Source organism: Danio rerio, chromosome 7, assembly GCF_052040795.2.
Source record: "Danio rerio strain M-AB ecotype USA chromosome 7, GRCz13ab, whole genome shotgun sequence".
Lineage (NCBI taxonomy): Eukaryota > Metazoa > Chordata > Actinopteri > Cypriniformes > Danionidae > Danio > Danio rerio.
This window is the reverse complement of record NC_141027.1, coordinates 38665001-38684696: the sequence shown is the minus strand read 5'-3', so window position 1 is coordinate 38684696 and position 19696 is coordinate 38665001. Positions and strand designations below refer to the sequence as shown.

The following is a 19696-nucleotide window of genomic DNA, read 5'->3' as shown; positions in this document are numbered from 1 at the left end:
AGTGGAAGATGCTATCTAAACTTATTGACACCTAGCCTGTAGCTGAGCATTTGAAGAGTGCTATTTTCTGCATGATGCTGAATTCTGCAGCAACAGTAAAGGTGATGCAGTCAGCCCTGGCTAAAAGAGATATGTAATCAAAATCCACATTTTTATACTTAATATAAATGTAATTTTTACACTGAGCCTTAACCTAAACCTGAACCTTTATCTAAAATCTATATCTTTAAAGGTAACATTGACTCTAAGAATGCAGGAGCTCTGTAAACCTTCAGTCAAGCCCAGTGTTTTTTTCTCCCCGCAGGTTCTTTAGGGGGCCTTCACCTTGAGTTCCAACGAGAGCCATTCATCATTCTGAACATGAGCTAGAGACAGAGTTTGAATTCTGCCAGACACACACACAGCTTACTCGGTCAATACTAGAACAATAGACAGCACTTTAGCTTTGTATTCAAGCAAAACTATACATTTTTTTCAAGCTCTTTGCTGCCACTAAATAGTAAATGTAATAGACATAAATTATAATGAATTTCCCAAGAACTGTGGTCAGATTAAAGAGTCATGAAACACCAAAACATTTTTTGAGCTGTTGACAGTAATTATATATATATATATATATATATATATATATATATATATATATATATATATATATATATATATATATATATATATATAGTGCATCCAGAAAGTATTCAGAGCGCTTTACTTTTTCCACATTTATGTTACAGCCTTATTCCAAAATGGATTTAATTCATTTATTTCCTCAAAATTCTACACACCATACCCCATAGTAAAACCAGATTTTTTGAAATTGCTATCTCAAAAATCACACGTGCATAAGTATTCACAGCCTTTGCTTAATACTTTGTTGATGCACCTTTGGCAGCAATTACAGCCTCAAGTCTTTTTGAATATGATGCCACAAGCTTGGCACACATGTCTTTGGGAAGTTTTGCCCATTCCTCTTTGCAGTACCTCTCAACCTCTATCAGGTTGGAGGGGAAGCGACGGTGTACAGGCATTTTCAGATCTCTCCAGAGAGGTTCAATAGGATTTAGGTCTGGGCTCTGGCTGGGCCACTCAAGGACATTCACCAAGATGTTGTGAAGCCACTCCATTGATATTTTGGCGGTGTGCTTTGGGTCATTGTTCTGCTGGAAGATGAACCTTCACCCCAGTCTGAGGTCAAGAACACAGGTATTCAGGTTGTCTCTGTCTATTGCTGCAATCATCTTTCCCTCTATCCTGACTAGTCTTCCAGTTACTGATGCTGCCACCACCATGCTTCACTGTAGGGATGGTATTAGCCTGGTGATGAGCCTTGCCTGTTTTTCTCCAAATTTAACACCTGGCATTTACTCCAAAGAGTTCAAATTTAGCCTCATCAGACCAGAGGATTTTGCTTCTTATGGTCTGAGAGTCCTTCCTTTTGGCAAATTCCAAAACAAAGGAGTGGCTTCCGTCAGGTCACTCTACCATACAGGCCTGATTGGTAGATTGCTGCACAGATGGTTCTTTCTGTAAGGGTCTCCTCGCTCCACAGAAGAACGCTGCAGCTCAGACAGAGTAATCTTTCAGCTTTTTTCATATAAATTTTCACATTGTCATTATGGGGTATTGTGTGTAGAATTTTGAGGAAATAAATGAACTTAATCCATTTGGGAACAAGGCTGTGACATAAAAAAATTTGAAAAAAGTGAAGCGCTATGAATACTTTCCGGATGCACTGTATGTCCCACATCGCTAAAAACACTATTAGAACACATATACAGTATTTCACTAAAAAGAGAAAATTGGTAGTTTTTGTTGTTTAGAGCAAATTTGTTTCTTTCCTTTAAAGAAATTTTTAAGCTGTGTCACAGCCTTGCGATCTTTGTATAAATTCTAGTGTGGAGATTGGCTGTCTGTACCAGCCAGTACAAAGTGATGTCATTGAGTTTTCAGCACATCTGTTCATTAATTCATGAGAAACAACGAACGAGATGCAACTTTATTAATATACATGATATAGTTTTTTATGAGTTTTTACCTGTTATAATGTTCAGAGAGACGCAACGTTGTGTTGCCAATTATAATTCAAACAAGTAGTAGAAGAATTGTACAGAGACATGGGTGTTCTGCTAACACGCTAACAAATATGTTTGAAAGGAAGATATTTTTACCCAAGAGCTTTGTTTGGTTGGGGTCATGGTCCTTTAACAACAATTTAATTCAACTCAGCTCATTTTTAAGCAATCGGGCATCAAACCACCTTCTCATCACCATACTGCTGAAATGAAACTCAACAATCAGTAAACAACGGGCAGGCGTGTAATCTAAAAACAGCCCTCATCATCACAAAATTCCATTTAGGGCTGTATTTATACACACAATCAAATATTCAACATCTTTTTTTTCTGCCGTTTCAGGCAAATGTGCCACATGAATTTTAATAAGCTGTGAATAATTTACACACAATATTCTCTCCTCTTGTGGGAACTTTCACATCCCTCCTTGTTCTTCTATTTCACCCACCTCTTCATCTCTTTCATTAATCCAACCATCAATCCAATTATCCGGCTCTTGTTCTTTGTGAATTCTTCCTTGTCATTGCTTCAAAAATGTTTAAACTTTTGCATCTGTTTAAACAGATGTTTTTTGGTAGATACAGCTCTATTTGTCACACTGAACACACACATACATAAGCAGCGTTTGAGTCACACTGCTCTTCTATTACAGTCAAATCTAAAACTGAAATCTTAATTAGTGGCAACAGAGTCAGGGTTGTCCATGAAAGTGTGTGTGTGTGTGTGTGTGTGTGTGTGTGTGTGTGTGTGTGTGTGTGTGTGTGTGTGTGTGTCTTGCAGCCTTAAAAGCATGTGTGCTAAGCCCTACTAAGCAGCCTAATTTACACATGGTGGATGTGTCTGCTGGGCTAATGTGCATAAAACTGTCTGACTGCATGTCACCACGGGCCTCAGTGATTTGAGGAGAAAGCCATACAAATTCTCTCTTTGACATTACAGACAGACAACACACTTGACAATGCTCCTCTAGCCACACGTCAGGTTTAATTTATCAAGTATTTTCACATCACGAGCTCTGCAAATTGCCATATTTTGAAATCATTCAACACCGTTCCCGACTGTGCTCAGAAAGGAACACCGCACTTCACAAGTGTTTCACATAATTGCATGTGTTTAGATGTTGGGAGCAGTGAAACAGAATGATATGGGTTATTAAACCTGCCATTCTGTTACAAGCAGATTTCACAGAGTGCCTTGAGAGAAGTACAAAGTTCATTACTGACCACCGGTGATGAAGCTGATGTGGTGAAAAGATTATTGGTGACTGTTATTTTATCTCTGCTGTGATTTAAAAACACGTCTGTTTTAAAAAAAAAATCTACAAAAAACTACATATAAGCATTTAAAATAGGTGAAACGATGTAAAAAAAAATAGTTAAAATGACCTATTGACTGAAATATTTGTACATTCTTGCATAAAACGCCAAAATACGCCAAAAATTTGACTTTAAATGTGTGAATGGTATTATCACTGGATGATATCACTCGAATAGATGCAGTCAGAGCAAGTAAAATATAAATGACTCTCACAGCCATTCACACAAACACTTTTCTCCTCTACAGCCCATGCATGAAGCTCTATTTTCTTAAAAGATCCTGCACAGCATCTCATGCAATCTATCACATCACTTCAGCCTGAGAGAACACAGGAGAGAGCGAGAGACTCAAAAATAACCAAACAGAACACAACGCCTGCAACTACACTGACCCTCTTTTAGCCTCTTTCTTTAATTCTTTCACTCATTCGTTCTCTTTTTCTCTCTGTCTGTTATTATGTGTGAGACACCATTTTTTGGGATATTGTAAATGTTTACATTTCTGTCTGATTTTACATAAGTCATATTTTAATTTCTTTGCTCTCTGTTCTTTGGCATGCACACACTTTAAATACTTTATATATAAATCTAAACAATCACCCTGTAGCTCTGTACACACTCTGTCAGAGCTCTCGGGAGCTGTATAGACCCAAGTCAGCCAATCTCCTCTTTTCCTACTGTTACTATAGAGACAGCTTGGATCAGGATTGAATGAAGGAAACGTGAACTTTTCTGGTTGTACAAAACAACTCGCATGCTAAAAACAGAAAAACTCTACTGCTACCAAAAAAAAAAGAAAGCAAATTCTGATCATTTCAACTTACTAAAGTGTTTTAATTAATTTCAATTCACACATCACATCAAAACAGATGAATAAAATAAAAGTCATTAAACATGTTGCCATCAAATGTATTATATTTTACATATTATATTTGGAATGTTTATTTTTATTGAGTTTAACACATAATTAACAACATTTCATTAGGGTTTAAAGTTAGTTAGTTAAAATAAAAGTAAACCCAAGTATATGTTGATAATATATATATATAGAAACAAAATCCAAAACAATTATTTTAAATGAGCTACCTATTTCAAAAGAGAAATTTCATTATGACGTGGATGAGCCCCCATTTGTTATGCCCTGTGGCTCACAAGGACGTAACAACAGCCCAAATTATATAACATCATTTAGTAAAGAAACAGATTTAAACAATGCAAGCAAAAATATATAATTATAGCAGTCAGAAGTCAGGGGTGTTTCAGATGTAGGTGTATACAGGAATATGTAATGTAGTGTAGCAATGTTGGATGTACAAAATAATTCCATATAACAAAACAACAACAACAAAAAATGCCATTCCACAGCAGCAGCCTCCTTTAAAATGCCAGCCATGAGATTTTTAAAGCGTCCAGAGAAGTCAATGACACATGGTTCCTATAGCAATTAGATTAAGGTGGAGCCAACCCTCAATCCTAACCAGAAGGAATCCACTATGTCCTAGGACGTTGCAGGTTACATTTTAGGAACCCCTTGTGTGCAGCAGTATCACAATTTGCAATGTTAAACTCATTTTACTTGAAAAGATTTTGGTCAAGGGTGGCACAGTAGCACAGTGAGTAGCACTGTGGCCTCACAGCAAGAAGGTCGCTGGTTGAAGCCTCGGCTGGGTCAGTTGGCATTTCTGTGTTGAGTTTGCATGTTCTCCCTGTGTTCACGTGGGTTTCCTCCGGGTTCTCTGGTTTCTCCCACAAGTCCAAAGACATGGTATAGGTCAGTGGTGTCCAGCTTGGTCCTGGAGAGCTGATGTCCTGCATATTTTCAGTTCAAACCCCAATTTAACACACCTGAACCAGCTAATCAAGCTCTTCCTAGGTATACTAGACTTCCAGGCAGGTGCGTTGGAGGAAGTTGGAGCTAAACTATGCTGGACAGCGGCCCTACAGGACCGAGTTTGGACACCCCTGCTACAGGTGAATTGGGTTGGCTAAATTGTCCGTGGTGTATGTGTGTGAATGAATGTGTATGGATGTTTCCCAGTGTTGGGTTGCAGCTGGAAGGGCATCCGCTGTGTAAAACACATGCTGGATATGATGGAGGTTCATTCTGCTGTGGAAACCTCAGATTAATAAAAGGACTAAGCTGAAAAGAAAATGAATAAATGATAGAAAGAATTTTGGTCAAAATAATAAAAATTACAAATAAAATAAAAATGACGTTTGCGAGTTTAAAGTAAGCTAAAACAACCCAATTCTTTGGAGATTTTTGGGATGACAATACACATTACTTTTTTAATGTTCAATCCACTTAAATGTATTTAAGTTAACTTAATAAATTCTTGTTGTGCCAACACAAATCAATTAAGTGGAACAGCATTTTTTTTGTGTGTGTGTGTAGGAAAGTTTACAGTATGGCATGCTCATAGGTTACCCACAAATCACCTACAGTTCATCCAGTTTTCAGCCATCTGACAAGAGTATGATAAAATCTTCTAGAAGGACATATATGATTAATCAAACAGTACATGCCAAACCAGATATACTGTATACATATATGTATAAAGTACCTGTCCAGTAAGACATTTTTTTTATTATTTCTCAGCTGGACATCCCCTTATATTCACCCCCGGGGAGCCACAAATGGGCTACATGATAATGTATGAATGCACATATGTCATGTAAGTATGTGTGCATGTGTGTGTCTAAAGCAGAAACAGAAGAAAAGAAGTTCATGGTAGTTTGTTCAGTTGGCATTAAGAAAACATGCTCAAGTGTTCTGGCATGGCTCCATCCCGAAGTGTCAGAACAGTAGACTAGCACAAACAGTACAATGTCCTTTCACTGAGACTCACAAACACTTCTCCAGACACAAGGACCACTCTAAAGACCCTGAACTATAAAAACATGCTACCCACAATAACTGTGGTTACTGCTTAAAAAAATAGCTACAATGTAAACCTAACCTAGAAAATGACTCATTTATATTATATAACACAAAAATAAGTTCATTTTATTTATTTTTTACTGAAAGATGGTGTTCTCGTAACAAGTATGGTGCAAGGTACAAAATAGTACAAGTATTCAATATTTGATCAATAATTGACTAAAATGAACATCAACTGAATTAACTTAACAAATACAAAAAATGATTTGAGGAAGACTAAATAAGAAGAATAAATTCTAAAATGTTTTACTTGTATGCCAATAGTGTCTATGGCATGAAATGGATCTTACTATGTAGATTAGCTTTGCGTTCTACTTGCTTGATCTCACTTTCTTTTACCATCTTGTGCTTCTCAGTGAGGTAGTGATTAGTGATTTTCTGCATGTATTTACTCCGCATGAGTCTAGCATCTGTTCTTTCTAATTAGCCACCAGGAGACGGATGAAAAGAGAGAGAGACAAACAGAGAGAGTGAGATGAAATTGAAAGAGAAGGAGTCAGGGCTGAGGAAAGTAGAAAGAGATCATACTAGAAGGTAACAGGAAAAAAAGGTAGGAATAAAGGGACAGCAACATTACTGAAGACACAAAGAGGACAAAAAAGGAGATCAAAAACATCCTGAATATATAATCTTTATTATTTTCTGATCTTCATGTCATTTCAAACCTCTTTCTACATGAATGGAATGTGGTTAATTGTACCTTTTTGCGCAATTTGTCTCCATGGGGACCAGGGGCTTTAAAAGCTTCAAAGACACCAGAAACGTATCATAAAAATAGTCTACATTACGCATGCATACTAGTAGTTTAAGCCTTTTGTTAGCAACAGATTGAATTATATGTTACTATTCAATGATAATCTTACCCTCCAGCGGGTTATAATCTGCTGTGACCAGATTGAGTGTGAATGAGTGTAAACTAAATAAGCCTGAATTGAGAATAAATCATCATTTCAGAACAAAACTGTTCTGAAAACTGTATCTGCTGAAAACACCAGAAGACAAAAGATTCACCCACAAATAAGAAATCATTGCTTCCCTTAAAGCATGAACTACTTTTACAATTCGGTTTCTAGTGTTTTTGAGAGATAAAAACCCTATTAATTTCCATGTGATTCCATCAAAATTGGTAAAAACTTCTGCTTTTGTGTTGCACGGTCATGCAAATTTGAAACACCACAAGGCTGCATGAAAGAACTATTTCTGTATGGCCCACAAAGACTTCTTCCAACACATCTTTGATGAGTCCAGCCTCTTGTAAATAGAATAAGAATCTAATCCGTTCAATATCACAGCTCAGGGGACTGATCGGTAACTTTCAAACTAATAAATATATGCACAAACAATCACAACATATACTGACAAGTATTTGGCTAAAGAGAAAAAATAATATTTTCTGGTTGAGAATACATAAGTCAAACATGCTAGTTCCTTCCCAGCTGCTCTAGTGATATATATTTTATACTGACAGTAAGCAGCGCAATATGATAAAAAAAACTATAGCAATCCCCCAGTAATCAACAAAACAACCCTGCTTTCTTAATGTAAATAGCTTTGTTCATTTCAAAGGGAGCAATTTGTTTTGCCATGCCACTTGCTGCCAGTGAAAAATGCTTTACTGTAGAATGCTTACATGCATTCTCATAAATCAATAGCATGGAGAAAGAGCATTATTGTGGCACTGAATTACACAGTATTACTGAAGTAGGCCCAGACAGAACCAGTGTGTGCAGAAGAAAATAAAAAAAATCATAAAGCTCAAAAACTGTATAAGTTAGTTATTCACAAATATCTAGACCTCCTTCGGATGTGCCAGTGCTCTTAGCTTAAAATTGACATTCCTTTGGACTTCCTATACTGTAGTTTGTTCACCATAGGCACTATAAGTATGTGTATTTCAAGACTAGACTTACACTTTTATTCAATACCATCCAATCCCACAGATCTCCATTCACAGACACAGGCAGCATCTGAACTGAAGCGCATTTAAAGAGGGAAAAACACTCACTCTGCCACTGAAACAACCCTTCCATTTGAAATGTTAATTATAGATCTGCTGAGTGTATGGGGCTTGTGTGCCTGGATTGACCTCTCATTAGACATGTCAGACAGGCAAGGTCATTTCATTAGACTGTGTGTGTATCTGTGCCTGTCAGCATTCTTTCTGTGTGGGGCTTAGACTATCTCTATCTCTGAATCTTTTATAAGTGTGTTAAGGCAAAGCAATCAATGCTAAAACTAACTCCTGCTGTATATGCGTACTTCTCTTTGTGAACCCTCAATTCAGCAGTTCTCAACCTGTTTGACTACAAGATTCCTTACTGCTCACAACGATATTCCAACAGCCCATGGCTTTTTGATTGTTTGTAAGCATTTTAAGAAACTTTGTTTCACCCACAATTTACTCATAATAACCCAATAAAATATTTGAAATTTCATAACTAAAAATTACATCAATATACAAATATCCAAGGTCTGATTTTAAGTTTTGTGCAAGCCAGGCTCATTCTAATTTCATACCCCTATATACACTTCTGGAGAGAGCAAAATACATCCCAGGAGATAAATTTTTTTTCTTTCAGTTTTTGCTTTTACGAATCCGCCAGAGGCCGTTGTGTAAATGTTTTTCAGATCTCACATTTCGCGAGTGCCATTCACAGCTCGCGTAAATCCACCAAATTTTGCGAGCAATGTTTGCGCCTGCTGTTCTCGCGTAAATTCACCAGAGGCCACGGTTGACTAACTCACTGACTGACTACTGACTGACTGATTAACCAACGATCCCTCCACCCTTCGCTAAAACTAACCAGTATTTTAAAAAGCAGTATTTTAGTATTTCAAAAAGCACAGATTGACCCACACCACCAACTTCTCTAAACCCAACCATAGTGTTTTGAAAAGCAATCCAAAAAAAAAGGAAAGCCCCCTGATTTTTACCTCGTTTTCAGATTTTACCACATTCTCACCATGTTATTTACTTGTTTATTTTATTTTCAGGGTTTCTGTTTTTGTCTTACCTGCTTTCTTGAAACTTTTTCAAAGGACTCAAACCCTGTCATTGGGACCAACTCCACTCTGCATCTTAAGTCCACCAACGTATGTGTCGAGCTACCAGACAAACTGGTAACAGCAGATGTAGGTAAGCGGTCAGTTGGTAAGCGAGAAAAGGAGCGGCATCATATCGCCCCGTAGCGTTCATTTTAAAGACGAAATGCGCCAATACATAGCTCTGACTACATAATTCGCAATTCTAGAAATGTATATAGAGCTTTGTTTTCAGAATGAGCCAGTGTTGGTTTTATAAAAGGGGGGGAACAGCTGAATGAGATCTAAAATTTTACTTTAATTTCATTATTAATCGCTTGTTCTAAATGATTTGTCTATAAGTGAGGGAGATGTATCCCCCTGTCCCCCTGGTAGCTACACCTGTGCTGTCCAGGCCAAAAATTAAAATCATTTCATATTTTTGTTATTACTTTTATTTTTATATTCAAAAATATGCATAACTTACATGACATAAAATCAAATGTAACTGGGTCAAAATCATTTTTTTAAATAGCATCAATTATGTGAATTAAAAGGTATGCATTAAAATGTGAACTATATTTATTTCTATGGCATTTGCCATATTTAAATAATTTTAAGTCATGTTGAAAACCCCTTAAATCAGTGACCTACCTAAGAAGCACCCGTCTAACTTCAATGTTCAATGTAAAGCACATTGTAAGGACACAAAGCACTTATTAGTATGTGAATTGCAAGTCTCACCTTTACTTTTTCCTGCAGTTTTCCCAGGTTTACAGTGCTTTCTATGATGCGTGTGAGGACGCCCTGCTTGTCTTTCTCCAGAGTTGAAGCCTGACGATGTAAAGAGGGAAGAGGAAGGATTACACAACTACAGGAAGGCAAGTAGAGGAAGAGGAGTATGGTTATCATTGAAAAGGGGAAGAGCCAGGAGAAAGAAACAGTAAGAGAAGAGATGTTACTTTGGGATAATGGCAAAGCAAGAGCAGTAGAGCAAATCTATCAAAGTTTACCTAGACGTATGGATACAAGTATTCTGTTGAGTACAAACATTTTGTGAAGCAGCAGTAAGGCTCACCCTCAAAAGTTGCTGGGGAAATGGTTTGATACAGAAAAATGAATTCAGTGCTTCCTTGACTAAAATGTGCTTTGTTAAAAAGATTGTTTACCCAAAAATTAAAATTTACTCACTATTTACTCTCCCTCGAATGCTTCCAAACATTTATGAATCGACTTCTTCTGTTTAGCACAAAAGAAGATATTTTAAAGAAAGCTGATAACCTGTGACCACTGACTTCCAGAGTAGGAAAAACAAATCCTGTAGAACGTTCGAGGTTACTAAAGTAACCCTTCGTTCCCCGAGGAGGGGAACGGAAGCACTATAAGTGGATTTGATTGTTAAAATCCACGTATGGGAGATTCGGTTCAGAAGCTACTCGTCTGAAAGAGTATTGAACGGGCCAATTAAGAATGAATTGGCAGCGCAAGCCTGCGCAGGTGAGCGGCATAAGCAATCAACTGAGTATATAAGCTCACCTGGCGCCAGCAGACGCTATCCTTTTTAAGCTGAAGAGACTTTTAACAGCTAAGGGACAGTCATTATGGCGACGGAGTATAGTGCTTCCGTTCCCCTCCTCGGGGAACGAAGGGTTACTTTAGTAACCTCGAACGTTCCCCTTCGGGGGGAACTTCAGCACTATAAGTGGATTTGATTGTTAAAATCCACGTATGGGAGCCCATTGAAAGCGCCATAATGACTGCACCTTACCAACACCCACCATGAGAGAGCGGTCAGGCAAGCGTGACGCACCCAGATCACGAGAGGCGTGGTCCTCCAACGTGCCCATGGCCCTAACTTATCCTACTTCAAAAGAAGTTTTACGGAATAGGTATCTTTTTTGGGAGTCGCTAGCGTCTAGATAATTCTAGGAATACACGACAGTACGTTGGGAAGCGTGCCATCCCAGTAGGGAGGACGCTGCGGAGACCATCCGCACCCAATAGGGGGAAACAAATGGAATTACATATGGACTAACCCTGAAAAGGGGGAGTGCGCATAAGAAGGTGGTTAGCAGATAGGGAAAGCACGGGTCCGCCCAGGGGGGGAACTTAACCGTGGCGGAAAAGCATATGGGGATCACCAGCGGGGATCGGCCATAGCAGGCACCTATACCCAAAACGCGGGCTGACCAGCGGGCAGACCTACTACGTAATGGGCCAGCAAGTGACTCCTCCGCTGAGTCAGTGCTGGGGGCCTCGAAGGAATCTGCAGGGCTCACCGAATGGGGAACTTTACTGACAGACAGGAGGGTGCACATCTCTCCGTGTTAGGGAAAAAAGGCACCGCAAGCGTGTACAACACCTACCGAGTTGTTTCCTCAATCACCAAAGGTACCTAACACCCTTGAGGAAACCGGCTCCACTCGCAGATTATAAAATCTTGCAAATGTGTTGGGTGTCGCCCAGCCCGCAGCTCTACAAATGTCTGCTAAAGAGGCGCCACGCGCACACGCCCAAGAGGATGCAACGCTCCGAGTGGAGTGCGCATGCACTCCTGGGGGGCGCGGCTGGCCTCTGCTCAAATAAGCACATGAAATGGCCTCCACAATCCAGTGGGATAAACGTTGTTTAGACACGGCACTTCCCTGCTGCCGTCCGCCATAACAGACAAAGAGCTGCTCAGAAGATCTAAAGTTCTGAGTACGGTCCACATAAATGCGCAGAGCGCGAACTGGACAAAGTAAGGACAGGGCTGGGTCTGCCTCCTCCGGGGGCAGCGCTTGCAGGGTTACTACCTGATCTCTAAAAGGAGTGGTAGGAACTTTGGGCACATAACCCGGGCGGGGTCTCAGAATAACGTGAGAAAATCCCGGCCCGAATTCCAGGCACGAGTCACTGACCGAAAATGCCTCCAGGTCCCCGACCCTCTTAATGGAGGCCAACGCGACCAGCAGAGCTGTCTTCAGGGACAGAAATCTTAAAGATACTGTATCGAGTGGCTCGAAGGGATCAAATCGCAGGCTCGTGAGAACGAGGGCGAGATCCCAAGAGGGCGTGAGAGGGGGGCGAGTTGGATTAATTCGCCTAGCGCCTCTGAGGAACCGGATGATGAGGTTATGCTTTCCCACGGTGCCGCCAGCCACCGCGTCATGGTGAGCGGAGATGGCAGCAACGTAAACCTTGAGAGTGGAGGGCGACAGCCTGCTGTCCAGCTTCTCTTGAAGGAAAGAGAGCACAACACTGATCTGGCAAGATCGGGGGTCTTCTCTGCGAGAGACATACCACTCAGTGAATAGACTCCACTTCAGGGCGTAGGCGCGCCTCGTGGAGGGGGCTCTAGCCTGAGTGATGGTATCAACCACCGCGGGCGGCAGGTTACCTAAGTCTTCCTCGCGTCTATGGACCACACGTGGAGGTTCCAGAGATCGGGACGAGGGTGCCAGACGGTGCCTTGTCCCTGAGAAAGTAGGTCCTCTCTCAAAGGGATCTGCCAAGGGAGGGCCGTCGCGAGGAGGGAGAGCTCTGATATCCAGGTTCGGTTGGGCCAGAGGGGCGCAACTAACAAAACCTGCTCCTCGTCCTCCCTGACCTTGCACATTAACTGCGCGATCAGGCTCACTGGGGGAAACGCATACTTGCGTATGCCCCGAGGCCAGCTGTGGGCCAGTGCATCCGTGCCGAGAGAGCCCTCGGTCAGGGAATAAAACAACTGGCCATGAGCGTTCTCGGGGGAAGCAAACAGATCAATCTGGGCCTCCCCGAATCGCGCCCATATCAGCTGGACAGACTCGGGGTGGAGTCTCCATTCTCCAGAGTGAATCTGCTGCCGTGAGAGCACATCGGCTGCACGGTTGAGCATACCTGGGATGTGAATGGCGCGCAGCGACTTCAGCCGCGGGTGACTCCAGAGGAGCAGACGGCGGGCGAGCTGAGACATGCGGCGAGAGCGCATACCCCCCATGCGGTTGATATACGCCGCCGCCGCCGTACTGTCCGTCCTGACCAGCACGTGTTGCTGCCCCAGCACCGGAGAAAAACGGCGGAGAGCAAGGAACACTGCCAACAGCTCTAGGCGATTGATGTGCCAATGCAGCTGGGCACCTACCCACAGGCCCGCAGCTGCATGCCCGCGACACACGGCTCCCCAGCCTGTGCTGGAAGCATCTGTCGAAACAACAACATGACTGGACGCCTGTCCCAGAGGCACACCGGCCTGCAGGAACGAGGGGTCGTTCCAGGGGCTGAGGGTGCGGCGACACAGCGCAGTAACAGAGACTCGGTGTGTGCCCGCATGCCATGCGCGTCTCGGAACTCGATCTTGAAGCCAGTGCTGAAGTGGTCTCATATGGAGCAATCCGAGCGGCGTGACGGCCGCAGCGGAAGCCATATGCCCCAGGAGCCTCAGGAGCCTCTGAAATATTTCAGTGGGACCACTAACTTGCTGTCGAGCTCCCTCAGACAGTTCAGCAGCAGGCGAGCGCGCTCTCCGGAGAGGCGCGCTACCATGGTGACCGAGTCCAGCTCCATCCCGAGAAAAGAGATCCTCTGCACCGGGGCGAGTTTGCTCTTTTCCCAGTTGACCTGCAACCCCAATAGGCGGAGATGCCGGAGCACCTCGTCTCTGTGCGCAGTCAACTGCTCCCGAGAGTGGGCTAAAATCAGCCAGTCGTCGAGATAATTGAGTACGCGGATGCCCGCAAGCCGCAGAGGCGCTAGGGCACCCTCCGCGAGTTTGGTGAAGACCCGCGGAGACAGAGAGAGCCCGAAGGGGAGGACCTTGTACTGCCATGCTCGACCTTCGAACGCAAACCGCAGAAACTGACGGTGGCTTGGAAGAATGGAGACATGAAATACGCGTCCTTCAGGTCTATGGCTGCAAACCAATCCTGAGGACGAACGCATCGGAGGATGCGCCTCTGCGTAAGCATTCTGAACGACAGCTTGTGAAGGCAGCGATTCAAAACGCGCAGATCTAGGATTGGCCGTGACCCACCGCTCTTTTTGGGTACGATGAAGTACGGGCTGTAAAACCCGCTCTCCATCTCGGCTGGAGGTACCGGCTCGATTGCACCTTTTTCCAGGAGGGCAGCAATCTCCTCTCGCAAGACAAGGGCGGACAGGGGATAGACCCTGGTGAAATACACGCCCGTAAACCTGGGAGGCCGTTTGGAGAACTGTAGTTCGTAGCCGAGTCTGATCGTGCGTATGAGCCACCGCGAGGGGCTGGCCCGCGCTAACCAGGCAGGCAGAGCCCTCGCTAATGACGTCATCGCAGCAATCGTTGACGTACCCGCGGAGGGGCAGCGAGGAGCGGGTGTGCTGATCCGGGGAGCGCGAGGGTCCCACAGAAGAGCTGGAGGAGAGCGATTCGCTCTGGCTCCGCACCCTGACTCCGGAGGGGGGGCTTGGGGGCTGGGAGAAGGGAGACCGTCCCCCCAGCGCCCGTGAGCCGCTGGCGGAGCATGCAGACCCTGCGAGCTGAGAGGCGGCGCGTCCCAGGCTGGCAGGGCCTGCAGTGCCCGTGAGCCACTGGCGGAGTGCACCGAACCTACGAGCTAGAGAGCTGAGCTCAAACTGGCAGGTTTCGGGCTGTCACCTCTGGAGAAGTGGAAAAGTGCCCTTTCATTTCATGGCAGTAAAAAGTGCCGTTGGAAATGGCACCCCGCCCTCCAGCGGGGAAAGAGCAAGTTCCCTCCTCTCCAGATGACCTGTCCCAGGGACGCTTCGCGGTCCATTGCCAGACTTAGCGGCGTCCCGGGCAGGGGGAGTGGCCTGCTTCCGAGGTGCTCGACGCGCTCGCTTCGCCAGAGGCGAGTGCGGGGGCGGTGCAGCTCTCGTAGGCGGGCGCCTTCGGCGAGGAGCAGGTATGGATGGCACGGCGGGCGGAGCGGGCTTACGGGGCCGCCGATTAGACATCACCCATCGGACTGCTCTCTCACTGCCTCGAATTCCTGGGTGAATTCGCAGACTGTGTCGCCGACTAGCTTGGGATATGGGCGAGTCAAGAAAGCGGACTTTGTCAACTTCGCGCATATCACCAAGTTTTGTTAGAGGTGGGGCTTCTGGACCACTAGTGTGGACATCGTCCTCCCCAGAGCACACGCAGCGGACTTAGTAGTCCGAAGAGCTTAGTCGGCTGCGGTGCGAAGCTCATAAGCCTGGGTTGGACCCACCCTCGTGCAGCTCAGCCAGCGCCTGCGCTTGGTAGCGCTGGACGGTGGCTATCGCATGCAAGGCGGATGCAGCCTGGTCCGTAGCTTTGTAAGCTCTAGCTCCGAGGGAGCCGAAAACTCACAGGCTTTGGATGGGAGACAAAGCAGACCCCGCCAAGAAGAGGCGCTGTGCGGATTAACCACACTCAACCTGAGGAATCGCCACATACCCCCTGGCTGCTCCACCACCAAGAGTGGTGAGGGTGGAGGGACACGCAGCACGAGCAGAAAAAGGTGCTCTTTAAGACCGCGCGAGCCTACTGTGCGTCGCCGGGAAGAAGGGAACGCCCCTCTAGTCGGTCCGGCCGCGGAGCTGGGGGATAAACCATCTCCAACCCACGGCCGAAGCAGCCCGGGAAAGCACGGCTAACACGTCCGTTTCAGTATCCGTTTTGACAGCGCTCACCTGCCCGAAGGGGGCGAGCGGGTCCGGATCATCGTCGGACAATGAAAGCCCACCCTCCGATGCCGCGGAGGACATCTGATCTCCGGTGACAGCGAGCGTGAGAGCTACCATCTGATTAGACGGATCACTCCCAGCGCCCGAAGCTTGGATGGAGCGCTTGGAGGAGCGAGAGGTCCGCGAGCCCTTAGGCGGCGGATTATCTCTCGCTGGAACCCTCAGATCTGCCCGAGCGCCCGCTGCAGAACAGGAGGCGACTGGGGCGGCTTGCTCTCTCACGAGAGTTTGCCGCGATCTCAACTGCGCGACGGTCATGGCATCGTAGTGACGACATGAACCGCCCCCGAGCACCACATTAACATGCTGGACCCCCAAACATGTAATGCAGTGATCGTGCCCATCATCCGGAGCCAGGAAACCCCCGCAACCAGAAACGCACAGTCGGAGCGCCGTCCTGAAAAGGACGTGCTGCACGACTGTGTTGCTCTTTTAGGATGCTTTGCAACAATACGCACCGCTCTGGAGGACCGGACCCAAAGGGACGCCAGGCAAGGGAGAAACCCAGCTCGACCATCTGCCGCTGCGTGGACTCGCTCTGGACCGGGAGACACTCGTTCGCTCGAAGTGGCTGTAGACAGCAGGAGGAACCCTCATGAAGCTCGATCAGAAAAGTCTCTGAAGCGAAAAGGATAGCGTCTGCTGGCGCCAGGTGAGCTTATATACTCAGTTGATTGCTTATGCCTCTCACCTGCGCAGGCTTGCGCTGCCAATTCATTCTTAATTGGCCCGTTCAATACTCTTTCAGACGAGTAGCTTCTGAACCGAATCTCCCATACGTGGATTTTAACAATCAAATCCACTTATAGTGCTGAAGTTCCCCCCGAAGGGGAACTATGGTTACAGGTTTTCACCATTCTTCAAAATATCTTCTTTTGTGTTCAACAGAAGAAAGAAACTCAAACAGGTTTAGACTAAGGGAGAGTAAATGATGATGGAATTTTCAGTTTTGGATGAACTGTCCCTTCAACAGAAAGCACCAAGAGTTGTGAATTTAAGATGAGGAACAGTGTGAACCATTGACAAAATAATAATTTGGGCTTGTTTAAAATGTTGACCATGAATTCAGCTATTATTTTGTCTTGTGGGGTATATGTTATTGTCTGAAATGGCTTATTCAGAACAGTACTATAAAAACATGCACATTTTATGACCCATATTTATTTTAATTATGTCTATTCTGCAAGACATATTTATAATTATGAGCCAAACTGTAAATGAATGTACAGTTTCATGGATAATAACTTCCAACTGGTGCATTATTGAAAAGCACTGTAATAACAGTAAACATTTAATGAATATTTTTTTCTGAATAATAATGTTGATAATTCTAAAAAGCAACAATTTTCAGCCATTTAAAACTGCATTAATCCATAATGTTGTGCAACAATTCCTAAAATGTATAGACAAACCAGTGTAGAAATTCTCTGTTCTAATGAGCTGCTGCTGCTGGTAAGCACAGATCAGAACTAAAATATACCAGAGATCAAGACATAAGATGTAAATAGATAGCTGCTTGCACAGCATGCGTGTGAGCTTCTGTAGGATTACCATGAGCATGAGCTGGTCTCTTTCATGAGTGGTTTTCTCTGCAAGCGTGACGATGTTGGCAAGGTACTGATGAGCGATGAGCTCCTTTTCTAAAGAGTCTTCAACCTGTTGCTTCAGAACACTTATGCGCCTTTGAGCCTTCCTAAAGTGGGTGAAGGGGTGAGAAAGGAAGAGACATGTTTAACATGGAAAATAAAAAATCTATTACAAGTCAATTTTTAAAAACTATACAGCGGGGTCTTATACCAAATTTTAAGTAAAGTTTATTTATAAACTAATTTTGAGAGGATCACATGCTTATGATTGGCCACGGCTGATCCACATCATCTCACAATAGATTATCCAATCAGATGATTCCTAGCTGACTATAAATAACCAGAGTTTTCCTATCTCAATATCTTCATCTTGAAGAATCCATTTCATCTTGAAGAATCCAGCCCTACTCCATTTCCTTTCCAGATGGGCGACGCGGCGGCCCAGTGATTAGCACTGTTGCCTCACAGCAAGAATGCTATCGAACCGACTGACATTTCTGTGAGGAGTTTGCTCTATTTCCCTGTGCTCGTGTGGGTTTTCCCCAGGTTCTCCAGTTTCCTTCCACAGTATAAAAACACACAATCGAAGTAAATTAAACTTACCAAATTGATACCATAGCCAAGCTCTTAGCGAGTACACCTCTCCTCAGGCATCCTACATCTGTCATTAGCCAGAAATAAGCCAGGGAGAGTTCATTGAGATCTACCTGAGCTCAAACTCCCCTCTCGCCCTGCAAACTGGAGGGAGCCCAAGGCTCGAGGATCTCATAAGCTCAGGACTCTCTCCCAGGACAGCATGCCAAACAAGCTTTATAAACAATCATCAGCTAAGTTGAACTTTTAAGTGTAAACAAGAAAGATTAAGACTTCAATTTAAGAAGCGATATCTAAAATACTGCTCTATTCGGGACAATTTGACCTTTATTCAAATGTTGATCTGCTTTCTCACTTAATACTTGTCTCAAGCAGAGAAAACATGGATCATCAGGTTACATCAAGTACTTCTGGAGTTTATATTAAGATAAAAATTATGTTGAAACAGCTATAGTGACATCTAAATAGTAATATATGCTGTAATTCATGTTTTTTTTTTTTTTACATAATTCACAACAAAACATGCTCTGCTGGAAATCTGCTGAGTTTTTTTCTCTGAAGAATTCTTTTTTTTTCCTGGTATTTATTTGTAAAATAAAAAAGCTAATAAAAATACTAGCCAGAACAACTATTGTCAACCTTGACAACAATACATGTTTTTGAGCATTAAATCTGCATTTCAGAGTGATTTCTGAAGTGCCATGTTACACTAAAGGCCAGAGAAAAAGGCCAGTTTGCTATTGAAAAAAATTTAAATTAAAAAATTAAAGTAAAATAAGAAAATTTATTTTTAATGACTGTTTTACAGTCTTATTTAAATAAATACAGCATGAAGTAAGCATTAAAAACGTTTATAAAAAGTAATAAAATAACTTGCAACTTTAAATACTGGAACAGTGTATTTTTTTTAAATAACAATAGGTTAAAAAGGTGAGACAATTTAATGAACATTGTACCTTCACATTTTCTCAAACTAGGGCTGCACATTATTTTGTTTGAGCATCGATATATCGCATTGTGTGTGTCCACAATAGTCACATCGCAAGATATGCAATGTTGAGTCAGGATTATAGATGACCAGGAACCAGTAAAAACACATGAGATTTGTGGAGTCACTGCAGAATTTAAGCATATTATAGAGTGAAATTTAATATTCTATGTGTGTTTTTAAGGCCTGCGAGCATTTTAAAAGAGCTTAAAGCATTTCATTAGTGAATAAAGAAGCTTAATTAAGATTAATTTTGTTATTATGCAATGTTATTTTATACTTATTGCATTTCTGTACCCAAATGCTGTTACACTATCCCCAGAAAAGCATAAAGTATGCGTTTACTTTACTGTAATGTTTGTTCCATTTTGTTTATTTATGATTGTACATTGTTTTTTATATGTGTCTACAAAATCATCCCAGTCAATCTAAAGTTCATTATATGACTTGGCAAATAGAGCAATTTAAGTAATCTGGTGAAATTGTAAGTATATCACAATATATATTGC

General features: G+C 43.2%; 1 protein-coding gene across 12 annotated transcripts in view; it reads right to left on the bottom strand.

Annotated features, from left to right (window-relative positions):
* Positions 1-19696, bottom strand: part of cep89 (centrosomal protein 89) — a 109046-nt gene that overhangs the window by 47372 nt on the left and 41978 nt on the right. For all 12 annotated transcript variants that reach the window (XR_015494633.1, XM_087258999.1, XM_087259000.1 and 9 more), the window contains 2 exons: positions 17571-17712; positions 10092-10181 (listed from right to left, as the gene is read on the bottom strand). Coding sequence is in view for 11 of the 12 variants with exons in the window: in XM_087258999.1 (XP_087115125.1) it covers positions 10092-10181; positions 17571-17712 (232 nt within the window). In the remaining variant the exon portion in view is untranslated. The remainder of the gene's footprint in view (positions 1-10091; positions 10182-17570; positions 17713-19696) is intronic.